This window comes from Astyanax mexicanus, chromosome 18 (genome assembly GCF_023375975.1).
Source record: "Astyanax mexicanus isolate ESR-SI-001 chromosome 18, AstMex3_surface, whole genome shotgun sequence".
Classification (NCBI taxonomy): Eukaryota; Metazoa; Chordata; class Actinopteri; order Characiformes; family Acestrorhamphidae; genus Astyanax; species Astyanax mexicanus.
The window spans coordinates 20,655,301-20,679,165 of NC_064425.1; the positions used below are offsets into that span (position 1 = coordinate 20,655,301).

General features: G+C 36.6%; 2 protein-coding genes across 2 annotated transcripts; one reads left to right on the top strand and one right to left on the bottom strand.

Annotated features, from left to right (window-relative positions):
- Nucleotides 1–261: 261 nt before the first annotated feature.
- LOC125782640 (uncharacterized) lies at nt 262–4,333 on the bottom strand. The gene is made up of 5 exons (XM_049467338.1): nt 4,229–4,333; nt 2,554–2,711; nt 2,354–2,455; nt 1,739–1,864; nt 262–499 (listed from the first exon to the last, which is right to left on the bottom strand). The coding sequence occupies exons 2-5, from the start codon at nt 2,707–2,709 to the stop codon at nt 353–355; spliced, it is 531 nt and encodes a 176-aa protein (XP_049323295.1). The 5' UTR covers nt 2,710–2,711; nt 4,229–4,333; the 3' UTR covers nt 262–352.
- Nucleotides 4,334–5,738: 1,405 nt separating this feature from the next.
- Nucleotides 5,739–23,040, top strand: ano7 (anoctamin 7). Its single transcript, XM_007236766.4, has 24 exons — nt 5,739–6,223; nt 7,964–8,114; nt 8,313–8,361; nt 9,642–9,784; nt 10,264–10,371; nt 10,522–10,658; nt 11,979–12,036; nt 12,515–12,625; nt 13,123–13,288; nt 13,802–13,892; nt 13,980–14,076; nt 14,356–14,499; nt 15,428–15,565; nt 15,674–15,772; nt 16,431–16,533; nt 16,625–16,736; nt 17,026–17,080; nt 17,592–17,689; nt 17,914–18,059; nt 19,065–19,270; nt 20,257–20,396; nt 20,584–20,674; nt 21,430–21,549; nt 22,496–23,040. The coding sequence occupies exons 2-24, from the start codon at nt 8,019–8,021 to the stop codon at nt 22,640–22,642; spliced, it is 2,655 nt and encodes an 884-aa protein (XP_007236828.2). The 5' UTR covers nt 5,739–6,223; nt 7,964–8,018; the 3' UTR covers nt 22,643–23,040.
- Nucleotides 23,041–23,865: the final 825 nt, after the last annotated feature.

A 23,865-nucleotide genomic window follows, 5' to 3' on the forward strand; every position in this document is an offset into this window, starting at 1 on the left:
TTACATTACAATGTAAACAGGTGTGACCATTCTCAAGCTGTTCCCTAAAGAAAAACTTATGAATCGTTCACATACTGCTATCCCATGACTTTCGGCATTTGTGTTACACAAATGTTGAACTGATTTGAATGCATAAAAGCATAGGGCTTTTTTTTTAGTAGTGGTCTGAGATTTTGGACCCCACTGTGTGTGGAAGTGTAGCAGCCTTGTTGATGTTGGAGGTTATGAAAAATATGTAATATAACAGACAATAGAGAGGTGTAAAAAAATAATAAAGTTTATTGTCAGTAATCAGATTGTTCTCAAAATTCCATCAGTTTTAACAGCCGGCAAGAAACCTGCATCGATAAGCCTAGTGTCCATTCTTCTGGTCTTTTGCAAGCAACAGGTCCATGTATGCGCCCTCAATCAGGTCCTCGTTCTTTACTCCCAAATCCTGCATCAGCTGGTTGGCTATGGCAACTCCTTCCTCAGTGCTCTGGTTTTCTTTCATTACTACCTGCATGAAGTAAAGGAGCAGGGCATATAGATGTTGGATTCAGCTAGTAGCAAAGTATTTTAGTTTCATGCTTAAATAAAGCTTAATCAAAACTAAATTTTACTCAGTTACATTAACGTGATATTTTAAGATAAACACCTAAAGCTCAGGGAGGCACACCTTCAGTCCTGGTGGGCTCCAGCAAAGTCTAGAAGCTGGTCTCCTCAAAAACATCTGATTAAATCTGACAATTACCTGAATAGTGAAACTATTAAAGTTTGCAGGAGACCAGACCTCCAGGACTGAATTTGTTCACCACCTAAACTTGCTCAAATTTAGTAATGAAGTGAAAGTTTTGAAAGTAATGAAAGTGAATTAGTAATGAAAGTGAAAGATAAAATTGAACAAACTCTATATTTTAGCTAATTTAGATTCAAATTTAGTTATCAGACAGGTCATCTTAAAGGAGAAAACTGGTGTGAAATGGATTTGGGTTGTAGTGAAACATGAGAACGAGTACAAACTTTTGTCGAATAACCCACTTCCATTCGCCCCAGCATTCCAAAATACAGCTCTTTTAGCTGATGCTCCTAACAATGTGATGCCTCGTTTAAAATGACTTTGAGATTATTAATGCTGTAAAAATAGTAATGTTTCACTACCTTGTAAGTGTGTTAGCTAAAAGTGCTGTATTACAGAATTTTGGGGGTGAGCACAGGTGGCCTCTTTGACAAAAGTTCGTACTTATGTTTTACTAAACTCCAAGACCATTACACACATTTCTCCTTTAAAGAGCTAAAGGTGGACAACAAAAAAAATCTTAAGCTTCTCACTTAATAATGAAACACACAATAAACTGGTGTAATGGTTTAGGGCACACTGGGTTCAATCCCAGTTGGTGCAAGCATAACTGGTATTCCAAAATAAAATCTTATGGACAAATTTAGAAATGAAGCCTCCCATCCATCTGATATCCACCATCAGGCCTCACTCAGACTCTGGTAATTCATGTTGCCTTGCCCTGAGCACACTGGGCAGCGTAAAATCTCCCTTATACACGAACACCTCACAACTTATACAGGTCTGGAAATTCCCAAGCTGTCTCCTAAGGTAATACTTCATAATAAAAAGTTTATATACTGGTATCTTATGCCCTTTGACATGTCACTGTACTGTATATGCAAATGGAATTTTTACAGATAAGAGTTCTAACCCCCAATTCCACATTGCTGTAAAACTGCAGACACTATTCAGATATACCTCAAGCTCCATTAAGTTTCCCAGGCCTTCCACAGTGTCCACATGCACCCTCGTCTGTCCCACCATATAGAGCCGTCTCTCCTTCTTTACCTCACCAACTTGTCCCAGAGCATCTGTCAGGACCTTCTGCACAGAGAGCAAAAGCACAGGACATAGCATCAAAGTCCAGGGATAAAAAATACATTAAATTGTTTTTTTTGCTATGGTATACATTACAATAAAAATACAAGTTTACCAAATAAGAATGGTCCAGCATGTCTTATTATTAATAATGCACTCTGTGTTTCCAGGATTTATGTGAACTACATAATATTAATATATAATATTGGGCAGAATTAATCTCTCCAAGTTATTGTCTCATTATCATTAAAAAACTAACCAAGTCTTTAAGAACTCAGCTAAGCCCAAGTTACAATATCTATTCTAAAAGCCATTCGGTACAATGTAGACTATACATTGTACCCAATGTTTACTGTCTATCTAACCTGTTTTGCATAATGAAGGCCTGATTATTTGATAAGGTTCTGCTATAGGTTGCTGCTATAATACTTCGTACTAGACTAGTTGGATTGTATCACAGTCAAATTAGAGAAAAATTGGTCTTTGTTCACTTACTCTCAGTCCGTCAGGATCATCTGTGGCAGTGATGGAGTAGTTGGAAAGTTTGGGTCCATCCATGTCTGGTCTTTCATAGAATATCAGCTGTCCACTTCCATTCTAACAGAGGGAGGAATTGCATATACTTCTATTAGATTAAACAGATCTACTGAGTGTATAGTAAATGAGACTTGTTTTGCGCAAATGTTTAGACTCACTTTAAAATCCCTCAGTTTGAGACGGCCCTTGCTCACAGTGAAGAAAGTGTCCTGTTGCTTGATGATGGTTCCCTCTGACCCACTTATCTCCTTTGCACGCTGAGTCAGAGTATCATGATCATACACCTGGGCTTTTATCTCTACGTTGGATGGCATTTCTGCGAAACAGAGTCATTTTATTATTTTATATTCTCCTAAACACTAAGGTGCCTGTAGGACATCTTTGGAGTGACGCCATAGCAGAACCATTTTTCAAAAAATCTAACATTTTAATAATGGGGTATGTACAGTATGTACATAATGTTGTGTAAAATGTACTAATTACTCCCTCGTCCACATAAGACAATGCAAACACAATAAGAATAAAGTCATTTGTTTTCTTAAAGTGATAAAAAGTGAACAATAGATTTACATGCTGTTGCATTAAGAACAAATCCTTCTATCTTTAAAAGCATAATTCTGGTACAAGTAAAAACAAATCTACTAACTTGTAATGAAAACCAAAAGAACAAAATATCTAACCTAAACAGATCCCAATGTATGTTTTTCTTCAAATTATGTTAAAAGGAACATAAAAATAGATATACAATGTTTTTACAATAGTAGCAATGTAGGCTGTGTCCTTTTCAGCCTACAGTATTTTGGCTCCACCTGTTCACACTGAAGGTATAAGGAGTGTTTTGGCTTGGACTGCTTATTAATCAATCAATCAATACTGGATTATATTATACAATTATAGGCCCTTTTTGCTCTCTTCGTCTCTCTCTCTCTCTCACACTGATTTTACTTATATAGAAAGCAAAAACACTATTTCATAATGTTACTTTTTTATAATAATATACTAAAACACAGAACTATATGATACTATATTCATACCCAGTTCAAACACATATCAGCTACAACTAGATAACGCCTACTCACTCTCATCCTACACGCTGCTTATGCCCCTCCCACTCGTACAGCTAACTCCGCCCACTCGTTGAAATCCTCCTACATGCTGCATGTAAGCCCCTCCCACTCGGTGGTACCCTCCGACTTGCTGCGTAAGCTGCAGAGCAGAGTTGCCAAGTTGGCGCTTTTTCCGCCAAACTGGGCTTGTTTGAAAATCCTATCGCGGGTGAAAATTCAGGGGTCACTTGTCAACACACTCACTTTATGACACTCCCACTAATCCAACCTGTAGAGACTCAGGCCTTCAAAATAGGGCAGCCAATCAGAAAAGAGAGCACCTAAAAATGTAGGAGCCTTTACTGTAACCTGCTTAGAAAACTGCACTTTAATTTACCTTAAAATATGTATTGAAGTGGCTGTGTAACGATTATTTAACACTATTAAACAGATAAACCCACAGAATCTTTAGAGAGAAATAATAATATTAAAAAAAAACAATAATATTTAAAGTAAAAACAAGCATTCTGTCTTTGTTGACGACTCATTACAGCATCAGTACACCGTTATCATAGACACTGAATATCACCCAAATACAACCGAAGGAAATGAGAATAAGCGCTGCATCATTCAGAGTTACTGTAATCCGCTCTGTATTAATGTTAGCTGGTTCGCTCTGTTTTATGTTACCTGCTCCGCTAACCCGGGATAAAACAGACCCTGAATCTGTTCATCTACAGACTCTAATGTGCTGCAGGGAAGGAGCAGGTGAGCAGACATGAGTTACCTGCAGCAGATTCACACAACCACGCTAACCGGTCTCAGCTCCCAGCACCTGCAGACACAGCTCACAACACGAGGGGATTGGCGCGCTTCTGGACTTGGCGTCTTCCCCTTCAAAATAAAAGCCCCAAACTAGTCTCACAGATCAGAACAAGTCTATGCATGTCTCTCCGCATCATGAACAGAACAATAGAAAGTCTGCTAAGTTACATAGAGTGCAATATTTTACTTGCCCTTCAATGTAATATATTTTTCCCCTGTAAAGTTGTAATTTTGGAAGATTTGTATCCCAAGTATTTGGAGTACAAATTGTGGCACAGTGGCTTAGTGCTTTTTGCCTGACTGGCCTGGGCTCTGTGGTTCAAGTCCCTATCTGGGAGTGAGAGTAACAGCACTTTAAATTGCCCAAAAAGGTGTATTGTGTGCAGAGGTTCTACCTATCCCGCAAGGATATGGAGTTTCTAGCATGTAAATAAGGGCTCCCTAATAATAAACTCCCACAAATTATAAACTAGGTTTTGGAGATTTAGCAATCAAAATGTGCATGATTGGCTGCTGCTTTTCACTGGTGTGCATGTAAATGAGTGCTGTGTTTAAATGGTTGTGTGTAAAACATTATTAAGTGCCCTTGGGTGTATATAAAGGCACTAGATTTAGGTAAATGCTATATAAATGTCAAATTGCATTGTTTTCACCAAAATTTAAAAAATATAATTAGTCCACAGGACCTATTTCCAGAATTCATTAGTTCATCTATATGTTTCTTTGAAAGGTTAAAGTTAGTGGTAAGACAACAGAAGGTTTTAGCAAATGTCCCAATAATTTATCTAATAAAGGGTAATTTTAATTTCTGGTTACGCTTTAAAGGAAATAATATTTTGCTGGTCTTGCTGCACAGTAAACAGTATGGGCCCCTTCACTTTCAGAGTCTACAAACAGTGATTCAACATAGTTAAACATAGTTAACAACGCAAACGTGAGCTGTGTTCTAAGCACTGCTGCAGGGCTGCAGTTGTCTTATACTACCAATGTGGTTTTCCATGCACTTTCCCATTTATAGACACAATGATTTGTCCTCTATGTCCCCTTTGAGTACTGAGTGTTTTACTTGCCACAAAGCAGTTTGTACTTCAGTTTGTTCATCAGGGCAGCGCATTTGCAGAGTGTTGGCCGGGTGTTGGCATATGTATTTGGGTACCCGCATTGAGTATGTTTTGTGGCTTATGGTACCCAAAACTTTGTATGGTGCTCCTTATCTTATCCTGAACTCAATTGCAAAGATTGTACAACATACTAACAAATATACTTGACTTGCTTAAAGTGTCTCAGAATGTCTTTTGGATATCAAGTAATTTACTACTCACCTGTTTACAATAATCTAATTTGAACCATAGGTGCCCAACTAAATTGCATGCCATTGTATTTAGCCCCAGTCCTGGCAGGCCAGCACAATTTTGTAATTTGCTTGTTAAGACACACCTGTTTCAGTGTGCCTGTTAATTGGCATGATAAGTACTACTGTCGCCTGCATTCTCTAAACCTAGAACACATTTTTGTCCAGATAATATGTATGTGTTTTATATGTGAATGTGTGTGACTGTGGCACTGTGAGACTCCTCCTTCAAATCAAACAGGGTTCATTACAAACTCTCCCCTTCCTTTACTCATCGTGTACTTTCCCTCCCTCCTTCTCTCTCCCTCCTTATCTTTTCTAAAGGGAAGTGTTACACTGAGCAGTGTATCCTGCAGGAGAGAGAGCAAGAGAGAAAGAGAGAGAGGGAGCACGAAAGAGAGAGAGAGAGAGAGAGAGAGAGAGAGAGAGAGAGAGAGAGAGAGAGAGAGAGAGAGAGAGAGAGGAAGGGTTAGAGTGCCTTTGGAGTCTCCAGAACTATAAGACCTTGGATATTAAAAGATGCAGCCCTGGGAGTGAAATTTAATAGTGGAGGAACATCCAGAGTCTGACATGCTGAGGTGAAGAAAGGAGCACATCAACAAACAGGTGAGCAGAAATCAAAGATATTTATATTTTTTATATACTATTTTGTTTTGGGATTTAAAAGGAGACATGCAATAAGGTGTGTGAGTCCTTGAGTTTCTCTGGCCACTGGGATCTAGTAGATACATAGTCAAAACATAACTCTACAAATACAGTCAGAGACTGAGTGAGAGTGTGAGTGTGTAAGTGAGTGAATGAGTGAGTAAGTGAGAGAGTTGTTTAATTTTCCTATCTGTGTATGAAAAAGGCTCCAGAGTGACTCTTGTTCTGCGAGCCTGGCATCCCTCACTGGAGAATAATGTGCGCACACCACAGTGTCACATGATAAGAAACTGCACACAAGTTATTTGAATAGATCAAAATGATTGAAATCAAGGAAACCATCTAGCTGTAAGTAAATGGACATTTTGTATTTGAACCAGCAGCAAACATAGTAGCTGGCTGATGAATGACCAGGATTGCAAACAATTTGACCCCTTAAAGTAAGTCTGATGGGCAAAATGTCTTTGTGTGCATCATAGAGGTATGTCTAGCAGTCCCTGATCTCTCACCATGGGTACACTACTTGAAAGTAGTCTCTAAGAGCCTTTTTAAAAAACAGTGAGGAAATCGTTTTTTGCTATCTTATGGCAAGAGTCTAATCAGACCACTTCTTTAATCATATTTTCCTGAGACAAACGGCATGCTGAGTTTTTTCAGCAATCCTTTTTTGTGTTAATGAGTGTAGTTAGTTAGAACTTTCTTCGATTTGGAACATATTCTTGGTCTTTTTCTTAGGTGTTTTCTTGTTCTTGTGCTTCATTTACTTGCTTATTCTCTCCAGTTTCCTACAGCAGAAACATGAAGCTTGTCTGTTATGTGGAATGTTGCATTCATAACAAAAATACTTTCATAGTACAGAAACTGTGTTTAAGGTGAATCATAATAACTGACAGTCATTATGAAATTCACAGTCCTAGGTCTGCTATGCTACCACTGTTGGGCTCTTGGACAAACTCTTAAACCTGCCTGCTCCAGGGCATCTGTAGAATGGCTGAGCCTGTGCTCTCACCCTGCCCTGTGCTCTAACCCTGGCTTTTTCACACATCTGAGATAAGTGAAAGCCTTATGGGGCAGTGGTGGCGCAGTGGTTACAGAGCTAGTTTATCAATAACAGGGTTGTTGGCCTGGACAGGACTGCTTTGGGCATGTGTGCTCACTGTACACTATGTAAATGTGTTGTGTGCTCACATGTGTGTTCACTGCACAGAGAGTTTAAACATATTAAATTATATTTTATGTTCATGTTTAGATAAGTTTTGATAAATGGGATTTTAAACCAGAAGGTTGCTGATTTAATCCCAGGAAGACAGGACACCCCCTCCCCCCAAAAACATACCCCAGAACCCCAGATAAGAGCAAATCAAATAGAGAGACAAATAGATAAAGAGAGGGAGAGAGAGGTAGAAATATATGAAGAGAGAGAGAGAGAGAGGGTGAGTCGTGTCTGTGGGAGTTTCCTCTGTTTAGGGAATAATGTTTGCTCAGTGGTTCCTACAGGGATTTATTTATATTTGTTGTGTGAGACACTGTCACTAATTAGGCTATTTGGTTGGAGGTGTTGACTCACCTGCTACTGTACAGACTGCACTCATGGCCTTTATCGTCCCACTGGTCTTTATAATGATAGAATCTGTCAGTGATCATGAATGCAGCTGAGATATGGGTATTTAAAGTGATTGCTTCTTCTTGATGTGTTTACAGGGAGCTGTCAGAGCTCTTGAGATCAGAGTTGAAGTGAAAGAGAGCTTGAGGGACTATGATGAAGAAGAAGGGTGGAATTGAGGACAGCGCCACACTGATCACTCTGTCAGAGCTCCATGACCCCAACTACGGAACCATTGACGGAAGTGGAGTAAGTGTGTGTGTTATTACTTAGAAACGATTAATTCCCAAAATATGTCATTTTTAAAAAATGGGACAATTAAATACATTCAATAATTACTGTATTAAAATGCATTTTTTCTTCCACCTCATTGCATGATTTTTTGTTTACATAATTATATGTACTAATACACTATGTATTCATTATAATGTGTTGATATTGCTACAGGCTCCTCAGAAGGATAGAAATGTGTTCAGTGATGGTGTCACACGCATTGGTGAGTATCATATGATTAAATCATATATTTTTAATTCCATTGCACACAAATTCAAATATGACACAATAATGAACAGCCAGGCTTATTCACTGAATGAATTAACTAAATTAGTGAAAACAAACACTTTTTGTGTGTGTATGTGATGTGATGTTCTGCAAAATAACCCTAACCCTAATCCCAATGTAAACATCACTCTAACTTTTACCCTAATATACTAGAACTCTAACCCTAAACCCCATATTCACTTTATAGAACTATATTTGTTATAAAAACATATTAATACTTCTATGGCACATCAGTCACTTGTCATTGTACCTTGCACTGTTAATTTTTTAATGACCGTTAGCAACATCTACTGCACTGCTTTATTTACAGATATTTTCTATTGTTCTGTATTTTAATTTATGTTTGAATATGTTTCTTATTGTATTGTTTTGTTGCTGCTGGATGCCTAAATTTCCTTTAGGACAAATAAAGTGTCTGTCTGACATAATCCTCAACCAACCCTATATAACCCAAACTCGAACCCAACATAAGCTAATACTTACCCTATACCTAGCCTGAGCCCTAATGTAACCGTAGGCCTAACCATAACCCAACATTAGCCCTAAATCTCACCCATACCTATACACTTATTTAAAAAAAAATACTTGTGTCTTTAAGGATTCTTTTCTACTTTCTGATGGATTTATTTCCCTAGTTTGCAAATATCCTGTTCTAATCTGCTTGCATCAAATTTATAAAAATAGTACTAGATGATGGAGTTGTTAAATGGGCACATTCAGTACAGTGTGTACTCAGATATGACTCATTTCCTCTTCATTAGTGGTCTCTCTGTCAACAAGTTTTACTAATGAACACGTTATCTTAGCAGCAGACCCTTTTCCCCATCATATGAATAGGCCACCGCTAACTACAGTCTCCACAGTTGCCACATTTACATAAGTGGGTACACAAATACTGTAAATGTCTTTACATTTAGTGTAAAACCATCCCAGAGAAGCAGAGGCTGTTACTGCAGATGGCATAGGAGGAGTTAATTGTAACAGTAGGAGGTCCCAGTTGTGACAGTTGCTAAAGCATCTACTACCGTAAATACAAACAATGTAAGTTAGCAAATCAATTATATCAAATTCAATGTTGTTTGAACCAGACAAATGAAAAAAAAGAAATTAATTGCATATTTTGTACATGGTAAATATATAGTTTGCATTTTTTTATTTGTATATATCATAACACAAGATGCATTACAACTTTTTATTATTATGTATGTTTATTAGATTTTGTATTAGTATGGGATGAGCCTGTGACTCCTTTGAAGGCTTCGGAACCGGAGGACAAGACATCCACCCAGGCTACTCACAGGAAGTGGAGGGAAGAATTCCTGTCTAAACTACAAACTGCTGGACTCCAACAGGAGCAGGTTGGTCAAATATAATATATATAGAATATAATCAGATTAAAGATGTCATATATAACTAATATATATCTTATATATCACTTGTCTATATAATCACAGATAATTTCATACACTTACACTGTGATGCAATGTTATAGCTGTGCATTTCTTTCTGTGGGTCAGTAACCCTACTTTACTGCTTATCTTTAAAATTAAAATTGTTTATGTCCATATCAGTGTTGTGCGATACTGGAGAATTTAACATTTATATTGTTATTGAAAAAGCAAAAGTAGAATTTATGTAAAGCATCTAATAGTGGGCAACCTTTCAGCTTGTAAAATGTGTGTGAAAAGAGTGTTCTTTAGTGGTAGCTTAAAGCCCACATTACACTTCACAACTGTAGGGGGAGACCTGGAGCAAGATTTTTTTTTTTTTTTTTACATAATGCTCACTTAATATTTTACATAATGCTGCTCCAACATGATGCTGCTATTTTTCTCAGAAAGAAGTTGTGCAGAGCAAGACAAAGACGACCTACGTGCTCCTGAGCGCCCCCTGGAATATACTGTGTTATTATGCTGAAGAGATCAGCCTTCGTGTTCCACTACAGGTCAATAACAAGGAGAAACTTTACAGAACATGTGCTCAAACAACACTATAGTACTGAAATATAGTACAATTGTAATCAACTTTTAAGAAACTTTTAGGATATAAAACCTGTCTAAAGGTATTGCTTTTGTCTGCTGAATCTGCACTCCAGGTTGAGACGAATGAAGATTCCAATTGGTCAGAGAAAATCCTGCATAAGTTACACATCCCCAACATCCTCGCCCAACAAGTTCCCAACCCTCCACCAGACTACTACACCTGCCAGTTCCACACCAAAAAGCTGGAGAGGTGCAGTTTCCTCTGTTACTTTTAACAGCTTTTTTTGCATTTTGACTATATAGACTGCTTATAACAAAACTGCCTTGCCAAATTATTAACGGTGGACAGTTACATGCTAGTTTAGCTTGGTCATTTACATAATTGTTCATGAAATTGTTTTCTTTGCAGGGTTTGCTAAGCAGAGACAGATATTTTTAGACGTAGTCTCTCATCAGGTTAGCTAGTTTGTGAGCTAACTCCACCCAGCACTCCTATCTTTGTGTGTTGTGTGTGAAAATGGGTTAGCTTTGCTGTAAATAGCTGTAAATAAGGTTAAATAGCCTGTTAGATTGCTATGTTAGCATAGCTAGCTCAGTGTTATCTACTTTATGTTAAGTGTCTACGGCAGTAGTTACTTCATACTGTATTTATTTTTAATATGATATGACCAAAAACATTTAATATAAACTCACCAGTTATTCTTACTGAAATGTCCAAGAAATGTGGCAGAATAAGGTGGAAAGCATTTGGCTACTAGCTAGCAAAAATGCTAAACGGTTGTGGCTACGTCGAGTTACCTCAAAAGCATTTGGCTACTTATCTCGCTAACAAAACTGCAATTCCAGGTTAAATACATCCAGCAACTTCTGTATTCATAAATTGAATTAGTTTATTAATATTTGGCTTGCATGCTAGGTAATTTGGTCATATTTGTTTTAAAGTGTTTCAGCACCAGGAAGCACAACATTTAACACCATCGCCCTGCAACTTTGCACAGTGAGCTCAAAAGAAAGACATATATGAGCAAAACTAACTTAACCATTTGGAAATTAGCTGGTAAATTAACGCTAGCTAATTAGCTAGCCAGCAAGTTTTGGATTCTTTATCAACACATTTCTACATTTCTACTTTTACAAAGTTTGTATACACATTATTATTTCATGACACATCAATGTTTAATTGGTTTCTAATGATGGTGCTTCATCCTGAATTCAAATAAGTTTATAATGTAAACTATATGTTCAGTAAATATAATTTTTTTTAGAAATAGCCTCAAAATATTTTGTGCATCTTTAATAAAAGCCAGAATCAGTTTTTACAGTGTAGTGGGGAAGTAGTTAACCCAATGATTGAACACATGTCCCAATGTTTATTGTATGTATTTTGAGATATTAACAGGATTTAGTGGTATTATAGTGTAAATAGACAACAGAAAGATGTAAGTTGCATGGAAGTCACTGTTCACACACCGCAGTGTTGACACAGAGTACATTTGTCACTACCAACTCCTCAAAAGTAAACACACACTCCTACTTACACATATTATCACACCCTTGTTTCTGCTTGCAGGTTTCTTGACCACGAAAATAAGGACACTTTTTTCAAGACCACGCAGAGGCATCAGATTGTGAGTTTGGATGTTTTAAAGTATTTGAAATGGCCTAAAAACAATTAGCAGGACCTAATTCATACAGTTTGAGGACAAATTGTATTTACTAGTTAACCATCTGGTATATACAACCTTTAATAAACACTTGAATCCAGCTTAAGCCAGTGTGCCTAGAGGCTAATAATTAACTGGCTATAATATGTGTGATCTGAAACTTCAGACCCCAAACATAGTCATGGTTGTGGGCCGCTGTGATAGATAGATAAGTAAACCTTATTTTGAAAAGAATACACATTCTCATAAGGGTCACCATAATGTACCCTATTTTTTACTATGTTTCTTTCTTTGTAAAAAATGTGCTATATATTTTTTATAGATAGCACATAGATAATGTTGATTAACATAGCAGTATTTAAATTATGTTTATTGTTGTACGTAAATAATTAATGGTGAAATGACTTTTTGACAAAAAACTGCTATACTTTCTGTGCCACAGCTTTATGAAATATTATCTAGGACACCATACGGTGCAATGAAGCGGGGAGAGGTTGGAATAGCCCGGCTGATCACTGAGGGAGCGTTTACTGCTGCTTATCCTTTACATGAGGTAAAAGTCTATTTTTTATTTTTAAGAACTTCAGGCAAAATTATTGAAAAAATATGCCTCATATCTATGTGCTTTGAAATGCACACAATTCCCTTAGAATCTGGAAAATTTAAACTATAACCCATATATATTAACATGCCAAAGGCCATGAAACAAAAAGTATTATCATGACCCGTGTTTTTTTCTTTGTCACAACTTCGGAATGAATTGCTTCATCCATCTACCATAATTCATGTTACCTTGCCACAGGCATGCTGCTTAGTATCTAAGTAACTTAAATTGCAAGATAACACCTCACAACATATACAAATATGGGTTTTCCCAAGCCACCCCCTTGTGGTATCACTTCATGAATCATTTACATACTGCTATCCTACAAATTAAACTGATATTCCTTTGGCACGTCAGTATAGTTCATAGTATTATTTGTTTTAGTTGTGTTGGTTCACTTACTAACTACCTGCTAACTCCTTTACTTTCTTTATTTCCTTTGTAAGGGTCCATATCATATGCCCAGAGGTCCGGCTGGTCCTGAATCTCTTAGCACACGGCAGATCCTGTATCAGTACTGGGCACGCTGGGCCTGCTGGAAGAAGTACCAGCCTCTGCACCACATCCGCGAGTACTTTGGTGAAAAGGTGGCCCTCTACTTTGCCTGGTTGGGTATGTATTGACCTTATTGACTCTTGTTTGAATCTTATTTTTTCCGTTGCCAAGAGAGCAATATGCCTGAAATTAATGTGAACAACCTGAACTAACCTGAACAACCTCACTTCCAGACCACCACTCCCATTGGCGTATAAATTTACATGCACTACAGCTATTTAAAGATGCAGGTGCAAGGCATGAAAATAGACTGTTGATAGGCTGTAAGATAGCAATAAGCATTGTGACATGTCTTGTGCTGGGTATTAGATAGCACCTACACTGTTTATGTAGCAATTATGTTCATTCACCACTGGCTTATTTGCTGTGTACACTTGGTATAAGGGGGAAATATTGCTGATAAGATCTTAAGTCAGATCATTGGTTTGCGTATGAAATTATGCCTATCTACAAAAACTATGCAAATAGTATTAGACAAGTTTTATCCCACCCGATTCAACCTTTACCTTTTGTTGCCTGTATCCGTAATCATCATAAGCGCTTCCACTCTCTCTTTCTTATTTTCTGCAGGGTTCTACACTGGGTGGTTACTTCCTGCTGCAGTCGTGGGATTTTTCCTTTCTTTATTTGGAATCTGGTTAATGGTCACAGATGTGCCAGCGTAAGTGATTTTGACATCTTCTGGTTTAAAAAAACAAACTGTCATTCTATTAATGACCCTTGACCTTTCTTTCTGACCTCTCTCTAGGCAGGAAGTTTGCCATAATGGTGAGAACATTGTCATGTGTCCACTATGTGACATCTGTAGCTACTGGAACCTCTCCAGCATCTGCACCACTTTCAGAGTAAGCTTACTGGCTGTTCAAAATAGGTGTGGGTGATGTCGCACAAATATTACATCATGAACCACAATATACTGGATATTTTAATGCCACAGTAAAGTAAGTAAGTGCCACATAAAACATATGGTTATTCAAACTACAAATACTTTTTTATTGTGACAGAGATTATCACAGTAACAACAGTATATCATCACACTGGCCACACCTAATCAGTTATTAATATATAATTTCAGCTGGCTTCCATATGCTGTTGGCATAACGTTGTCTATTACTGGTCTGCAGGTTGGTTTATTGTTTGACAATGGAGGGACTGTCTTCTTCAGTATTTTCATGTCTTTATGGGCGGTCACCTTTCTGGAGCACTGGAAGCGTACCTGTGCTGTGCTGAGCCACAGATGGGACTGCTCTGAGTTTGAGGAGAGTGAGGTAAGAAGAGATCAGGTGAAAGGTCCTTCAACCAGGCAAACAACCATTTAAACATTTAGCTGGTTCTTTGGGGTTCCATATTTCCGGGTAAGATTAACTGAAGAACCCTTTTTTATGAGCGTGTGCATTACTCTGCTCTGCAAACATCTCTGAAGTTAACTCATGACTATTCAGTTCTGTAGAAAAGACAAAGGGTGCCAGTGTAGTCTGTCAGTATCTAGCAACCCTTATCTAGCAAGTCTGTTGACTTAGGCAGGAAGCCTTAGTATTACAGGTACTATTACAGTAGCTTTGTCTATATTGTCTTGTTGACATACATTAGAGCTAGAACATGGTACACTGAACATTTGTGCAATTAAATATTTGATTACTTGAGACAAATTTATTAGAACCCTCTGTCAGCCCTTGCTCGATAATTTATTCCTTGCCATGAGCACACTGGCTAGTGTTCAACCTCACTTATAAGATAACACCTTACAGCTTATATAGGTGTGGGAATTCTCAAGCAATGTAACACTTTTTGATCAATGTACATGCTGCTATCCCATGACTTTTGGCCTTTTAGTGTATATGGCATGACTACTGTATTTTTCGTACTATACGGCGCACTGGATTATAAGGCGCACTGTCAATAAATATCTATTTTCTGGTCTATGTTTATACATAAGGCACAATGGATTAATATATGAATAGCATAGTTCTAGCTATTTTAAAGAAATAACAACAACAAGTGAGACCAAATGGCTGAATCCATAGATTTCCTTGGGGTCCCTGAGCCACAGTGTCATTAAAAGATTTAAAAGAGGCAGGATTAGTCGACAGGACTACAGTTTCAAGGGTTTTTATCAACAGACTGATTTATGTCATAAATATTTGTACCATCTCACAATGCAGTAGACATGTACAGTACACATCTGTGTATTTCTAGGAAAGGCCAAGGCCAGAGTTTGCCGCCATGGCACCCACAACCATCCGCAATCCAGTGACAGGAGCTGAGGAGCCCCATTTCCCTGAAACCAGTCGCTTCAGACGCATTATAACTGGTAACATGGTCATCATCATCATGGTAAAGCTCAATATGACTTGGAATTGAACTTCCTCATCTTATTCTTATGGTAAATGGAATGTCACATTTACAGTATGTGTGTTTTAAGACTGCGCTTTATCTCTGCAGGTTGCTGTTGTTTTGATATTTCTGATTGCAATTATCCTTTACCGGAGCATCCTGAGCATCATCATCTACAAATCTCATAACGCCTTCTTTATATTCTCTGTAAGTTTATTTATATTTATTCATTTATAACGAAACTTGCAGCAGGAAAGTGCCAGTTTTGTCTTGTTAACGTTGACCAACAGTGTGTGGAGGAACTGTGGTTAGTGTCAGGATTACTGGTTTGTTGTCATGTGTTACATGTCCAGAAGGACAATTTCGTACAGTGCCAGATCATCTTTGACAGCTCAAGATTAGGTTTACAGGAAATCTACAAAACTCTGTAAATATTCAAGCTGTGTGGGATTGATTATCCATGCCGAGTCACCTGGCATGGATATGTGTTATACATGCATTTCACACTACTTCTGTATGTGCAGCTTAATAAAAATGACCAAAAACTGCCAAAATCAGTCTTTTTAATAATGTATTGTTCCTTGTAACCTATATATTCTCTCCTACTAGCATTATATTCTGCCATTAAACTACATTAAACATCACTGATTATACAGTTAATTCAACCTAATTTTTCATGGTTAGTTTGTGCACAGTTGGTAATCAGTTTAGTACTAAGAATTTATTAATATTAAGGTGTGAATAATGACCCTAACAATAAGAATAACTGCAGTTTAGGGTAGTAATCATCTAGCATACTTTGTTATTGCATGTATGCAGTGTTTTTTCCCTCAGTTCATCCCTGTATGTTGTGTGTCTTTCACAGGCTGGCAGGATAGCAAGTCTGACTGGTTCTGTGCTGAATCTTGTGGTGATTCTGCTGCTGTCTAAAGTCTACACATATCTAGCACAAATCCTGACCCGCTGGGGTGAGAAAGCACAGCATCCTACTTACTATATTTTAGATGTGTTTTTTAATAGTGCAGAGCCAACGTTACTTCTTTACTTTACGACCAACAGAAATGCACCGCACTCAAACAAAATATGAAGATGCCTTCACCCTTAAGGTGTTTATCTTCCAGTTCGTCAACTTCTACTCTTCTCCTGTGTACATAGCTTTTTTCAAAGGCAGGTGGGTAATCTTAAAACATATTATATATTTTTTACAGGCTGGCTTATTTTTCTAATTAAATACTTTTTATTTAACACTGCATTTCCCATGATGTTTGTCTTTATTCTTGACATTTTTTATGGTAATTCTGTGGTTCTATATACTGTCTCAATAATGGTGGGTTCCTCTTTTTCCTGGATTACACAGATTCTTAAGATCTTAGCTCTGAGACAATGGCTGTGATTCTAAATGAGATTTAAACAAATTCAGTACATGTAAAACTGATACATATTGTATTTAATGCTTTAAGGTTCGTTGGATACCCTGGAAATTACTACAAACTTTTTGGGATTCGAAATGAGGATGTGAGTGTGTATATAGATGACTAAATTATCTGTATGTCTATCTGTATAATGCAGTGTTTCTCTAGTCTGATCTTGGAGGCACCCTATCCTGCACATTTTAGTTGTTTCCCTTCCTATGCCATCCTTTTTTCAAGCAATTTTACCATCACAGGCAAAATTATGCCAATGGAATAAAATCATGTGAGTTTTGCTAGATTTGCTGTGCACTTATCATCTTGATAGTTAAGGATGAAGAGTCCTTTTCTTATCTTGTCTTATGATAAAAAACAGAAATCAGTTGTTAATTTAATTAGGGTTGTGGCCATATTTTGTGTTAGATCTTATTCATATAAAAGAATGTAATTTTTTCTAGTGTATGTTTGGTATTAAACACACTCGTTTAACTCTGAAAGTGCTGTTAATGAGCTGATTATTTGAATCAGGTGTGCAGGACAGGGGGCCTCCAGATAATAATCACTTGTAACAGAAGAAGTGTGCAACAGTCTTTTTGTAATTTTATAATTTCATTTAGTGTGGTGCTTCAGGATGTCTTATTGAGCTTGCCCAAGAGTTGTTGGTCATAATGGTGGGCAAACAAGTCATCAACAATGTTCAAGAATTTGTTCTTCCGTGAGTCATTCATTTATTTATTTATTTTATTTTTTACATCCTTATGTGTTTTACTTCTTTTTGTCATTAGTATACTGTTGGGTAGTTATTGAAATTAGGTTAAGATTAATAATTACCCTAATAATAGGAATATCTGCATATCATCAAATAATTTTTTTAAACATTTTCCATTATTTTGTTTTTAAAAAATGTCCTAAATCTGTTCCTCCCTTCATTCTCCGTAGTAAGATAAAGGCATGGTGGAACAAGAGGAAACTTCACCCGACTCAGAGAGAGAACGGGGCAAACATCACAGAGAATGTGGCACCCTGGGAAACAGACTATGAGTTGTTGATGTGTGAAGGCCTGTTTAGTGAATATCTGGAAATGGGTTAGTCCTTGAATCTTTTTCTACACTACACTTTATACTTGTTTGAAAGGTTTGTGGTTTTGTCCAAGGTTTCTCAGGGGCTTCATAATCAAAATTAGTTAGAACTACTATTTTTGCTAGATACAGTTCTGAAAAAAAAAAAAGAGACCACTTTAGTTTCTGAATCAGTTTCTCTGATTTTGCTATTTATAGGTATATATTTAAGTAAAATTAACATAATAAACTACAGACAACATTTCTCCCAAATTCCAAAAATATTGTCAGTTAGAGCATTTATTTACAGAAAATGAGAAATGGCTGAAATAACAAAAAAGTTTTAAGAGTTTAGAAATCAATATTTGGTGGAATAACCCTGGTTTGTAATCACAGTTTTCATGCATGTTCTCCTCCTCCAGTTGTACACACTGCTTTTGGATAACTTTATCCCACTCCTGATGCAACATTCAAGCAGTTCAGCTTGGTTTGATGGCTTGTGATCATCCATCTTCCTCTTGATTATATTCCTGAGATTTTCAATTTGGTCAAATCAAAGAAACTCATCATTTTTAAGTGGTCTCTTATTTTTTTCCAGAGCTGAGTGTGCGATGCTGAAGCTATTGCATAAGAGTGAGTAGAAATGGACGTCTCAGGCACTGTTACCTAATTTGATAGATTTATCTTCACTCTGCGTCATCGGCCTCGCAACAAAAGGAGGTCAGTTAGATGACCTCATCATTTATCATGAGGAGTAGTTATGATGATAGGCCACTCAAATTACCCCCAGTATTCTCATACACATTAGTATATCACATGTTTTATTAAATCTAAAGAGCTTAATGTAACATTAATTAGCCAGTTCTTTTTCTGGCTTGTCTGAGGCAGTGGAGAGCTTGTTCACTGAAGCATTGAGGAATAATCTGAATATTCTCCTGGAGTTGGATTTGTTCTCAACTGTATTTGACGTAACACTGTCATATTACTGAATCTGCCTTTTTCTAATTCTCCCTGACTCTTTCTCTTTTGCAGTCCTGCAGTTTGGGTTCATTACAATCTTTGTGGCAGCCTGTCCCCTGGCACCATTCTTTGCCCTGGTGAATAACTGGGTGGAGATACGTCTGGACTCACAGAAATTTGTTTGTGAATACCGCAGGCCTGTAGCAGAGCGAGCCCAGGACATTGGAATATGGTTCACCATTCTACAGGTCATCACCTATCTGGCTGTGATCAGCAATGTAAGCATTCCTTCTTCATAGTATATTTAAATTTCCACAATGAACCGTGTGCATTAATGAGATGTGTGTGCAGTAGTTTAGTTAAAAAAGGCTTACAATTTCTTAAATCCATTACCCAATGGTCTTAAAAATGCCACAGACAGTAAATAAAATGTACAGGGTAAAGGGTTAACACACTTTTTAACCCAATTTTATGACTTTTCCATGCCTTCAAGCCAAATTGTCATGACCATACAATTTTTAAAACATCAATGCAGACATGGACAATAAACCCAAAAATAAACTAAAACTATAATTAAAATTAGGCATAAAATCTCAAATGAATCCGACACACAATCTTCAAAAATAAAATGTGTGTCAGATCCTGAGAGCTCCATTGTTTAGGGCTAAATGACTGAACTAATTCTGTGCTGATGTATTTGTTAGCTCAAAAAACATTTTCTCCATTGATAAATGGAGACATAAAAAATTGTAGAGCAAATTTTCATGACTTTTTTTATTACTTTCTGGGTAATCAAAACGTATCCAAGTCTGGGAATTGCTATTTTCAAATTCTATGACTTTCCGAACCCTGATTTTTTTTTTTTTTCAAGTCAGCTTGCATATTAATATATTTTAGGTACATTAATAACTGTAGTGTAGATGGTATTGTAGGCATGGAGGAAACTGTAGGCATGGGGGGAAAAATAACCACATTTTTGCATTGGATCTAATTTTAGAGAACAAACACGGGAGAGCTTGGCAATGACCACACCTGTATAAGTTGTCAGGTGTTATCTTGATTTGTGGGTTGTAGTATAAATCATTCTTGCTTTTTCTATAAAGCTATTCCAGTTGTTTGAAGTTTTTCATGAAAAGTATGGATAGAGTTCTTCTAAATCAATTTGTTTTGTCTGTGAAAACTGTAAACATAATCAGTAAAGCATCTAATGAGAGGTTAATGTGGCACTTGTTTAACCCTGCTGAACTTCCTCTTCCTTTGCTAGGCTTTCTTGATTGCATTCACGTCTGATTTCCTGCCGCGCCTCTACTACCGCTATACCACTGAGGGAAGCCTGCGAGGCTACATGGATTTTACCCTCTCTGTTGCCCCCAACAACTTTACCCAGAGTCATATGCAGTGCAGGTAAAGAAAAAATATGTCTGTGGAGGAGGTTTTATGTCGTCTGATATTTTATTTACAATTATTAACTTTAGCAACTTCTAAAACAAGAAATAGTTTGACAATCTAAAAGAAAACTGTGAGTGTTATGGTTTTTTAAGCTGATGTTAACAGTGATTAGTATTCTAAAGTGTATGATTTTTATTTTCAGGTATCGAGGCTTCAGAGATGATAAAGGACATCACACTCCTGAGTACTATAACCTGCTGGCTATTCGATTAGGTTTCGTCATTATATTTGAGGTAGTCTCACTTGTGCATCACTAAAATATCTATAAAAAAAACTGAGGTCGGTACATATACCGTTTTATGTGAGTAAGTAGGCCTATTTATACAGTGTAAGAACGTGAGCATGAGCTCTTTTCTCAGACCCTCTGCCAAGCCAAACATTGGACACTGTATGGCTCTAGAAACCACTATGAGCTTATCAATCCATGGAAAAATACAATATTAGTGGTAAGCAAAAGCAAATTAATAAATAAAATAACTACAGCAAACAACCTCTACTACCTACCCCCTTCTCCAACAATATGTGCTTAATTAAATGAAACAAAGCTAGCAATCTAACAGAGTGTAAAGTGGAAGTCCCTGGTTCTACTTAGCAGTCCTACACTTTTCTGCTTCTCTATTGTTTTGTACAGAGCTCCTCTGGTGGCCAATCATGGATTTGCACTTAAAGAAACAGACTAAACACAAGAAACAGCACAAGCAGGTGCACAAAAGGAATTATTGCCAGCGTTTTAACACATACTTTGTTAAACATAATTAGGATAGTTGTGCTGACATCTATAGAGAACATATTTATTCATGTGTTAGAGTCTGGATATGTGTGCATATAATTGTAAAATATTGCAATCCCACATCCCTTTTTTTGTTAGGAAAGGAAATAAATTACATATGGCTATATATTCCTCAATTTGCATGTTATTGCTTAGAACTAACCTCTCGAATATAAAATAATATCTTTTATTCATACTTTGGTCATCGTTATGTTTCAGCATGTGGTTTTCTTGATTGGTCGCATGATTGATTGGATGGTTCCAGACATTCCAGAGGAAGTGGAGATAAAGATCAAGAGAGAGCAGTACATGGCTAAAAAAGCTTTGGCTGAAAACCAGGTAATATTACACAGGCTGGAATTTTGCATATTACGAAATCAAGGAAATGTATGTTTGTTTAACAGAGTGTTTGTTTAACCCTTTCATGCATAGAGGTCACTATGATGTACAGCTGTTTAAATGTTTTTTTCTCTATATATGCTTGCAATTTTGGGCACTGCTGCATATTGTCCACTCTAGTGGAGGCTATTGCATCATCCTATACAAAAAAAATCCATTGGTTGGTCATTATGCCGACAGACAGGGAGAAACACCAAACACCATTGCTATTCCTGTTTCTCTTTAAATTTTATAAAATTATACCATTGCAGGTAAAAAAAAAAAATAATTATAAAAAATCAAATAACATCTATGGTGACATATTATGTAAAGATTTGGATTTTTTAATTTTGAACTGCTTGGAACTTGGAATTATATTTAATCAAATATTGATTACTGAACTCTTCATTTGTTATTACCGCCATTTCTCATTTTCTGCCAAGAAATACTTTAATTTTTTTGGGGAATTTGGGAGAAATGTTGTCAGTGTTAAATATTCCTTTATCGAATAAAGATAGAATATAATTTTTTTTCAAACCTTGTTTTACATCCCTAAGGATGTATAAAACACTTCGTAATCCTGACTGAGTTTATTATAATTCATGCATGAGAGGGTTAATGTTACTAATTTAACCTCAGTGTTGTTGGTTAACACTGATAAATCTGTAGTTGTAATGTGTATGAATGCAGAGTTATGTTATCTCATTGCACACACTATATATATTTATTTATTAATTATTTTGTTCCATCTCTTTTGAATTTATTATAATAAACTATGCAATAAAAAATAGACTTGCAGTTCAGACTAACTTAAATTAAAAGCTGATGTCATTTGTTTTGACAAAGTTAAACAGTTCTGAGAACGTAAAAGTTTCCTTACATGTTGTTAATTCCTGTTCCTGTATAGTCCTTAGAAGAAGTGCTTCTGAATGAGACGCCACGGCCTAACTCTGAGCTACGACACAGAGGAAGATCTGCAGCTTCATCTCGTGACACTGACTCTCCTCCTCCCAGTTTGACTCCCGTACCTGAGGACACATCAGAACCAGTATAAGAAGTTATCCTATTCAAAAACACATAACTGGCCAACTGGACAACACAAGCACATGCAGGCACATCCTCAGTGATCAGGACTGAACTCAACCGAGTCAAATAAGTTCAGATAAAAATGTTTCTTAAATATTTTTGTATTTCATTGCAGGACTTACTTTTCATTTTGGAAGAAAGAAGATATATTGTAAATATAACATTTTAAAATGAGATATGGACACACTCAACAGCCTTGTGTTTTTTTTAAATGAAAATGCAAATAAGGACAGAAGAACTGCAAGTGGGGCACAGGGCAGATGTTAAATGCTTCATCATCCCGACATCATCAATATACTGTATATAAGACACTTTTCTGTAAACGAAGCTGAAAAGCTTCAAATAAACAGCAGTGTTTCAAAAATGTATGCTGTTTTGAGTCGTGAAGCAAGACCTTTAAAAGACGAATCATTTACAGATGTCACATTTGCACCACTGCTACACTGGCTTCTAATCATTTTTAATGTTTTACCTCTAAAAAAAAGAAAGAAAAACGAGTGAAAGAGAAGAAAAAAAATCACAAAAAAGTCTAGGCCATTTTTAAGTGTTTTTCAAGCTCCATTTATCATGGAAACAGAGTTATGTTTATAGTTTTATATAAGTTTTTTAAATATAAGTGTACATGTGTATTATTAAAAAATAAATATTATAATGTTATAAATATTATAATTATAATATAATAAATAAAATCTAATTTACTTGGTTGCATGCAGTGATTAGGCCTAACATTCTCAGCATAAACAAATATATCACATGAACAAATGTATTGCTCCACAGCCATGGTTTATTAGCAAAAGAGTGTATTCTGCATTTGTTGGAGTAACTGTCTCTACTGCCACAAGAATGCTTTCTAATCAATTTTGGATCATTATTCTGATGATTTGATGGCAATCACTGACAAAAGCATAGAGTCCTAGTAATTTTTTTGCGTATTTCATTTTCCGGCTGGACTTGGCACAGTGCCCACACTGCCAAAAGTACAAAAAAAACTGGATGTGTAATTTTATATTAAAAATTCCGTAATTTCCCATTCAAATGAATAGAAATAGGCAGGGTTAAAATTTGTACTGCAGCCAGCCACCAGAAGGCGTAAGAGTCGTAGTAGCTTTACGCTGTTGTCCTGTTCATGCTTAAATACAGTCTATGGTTTTCATTGGCTGTAAGCCATAATCATCAACAATAAAAAAAATA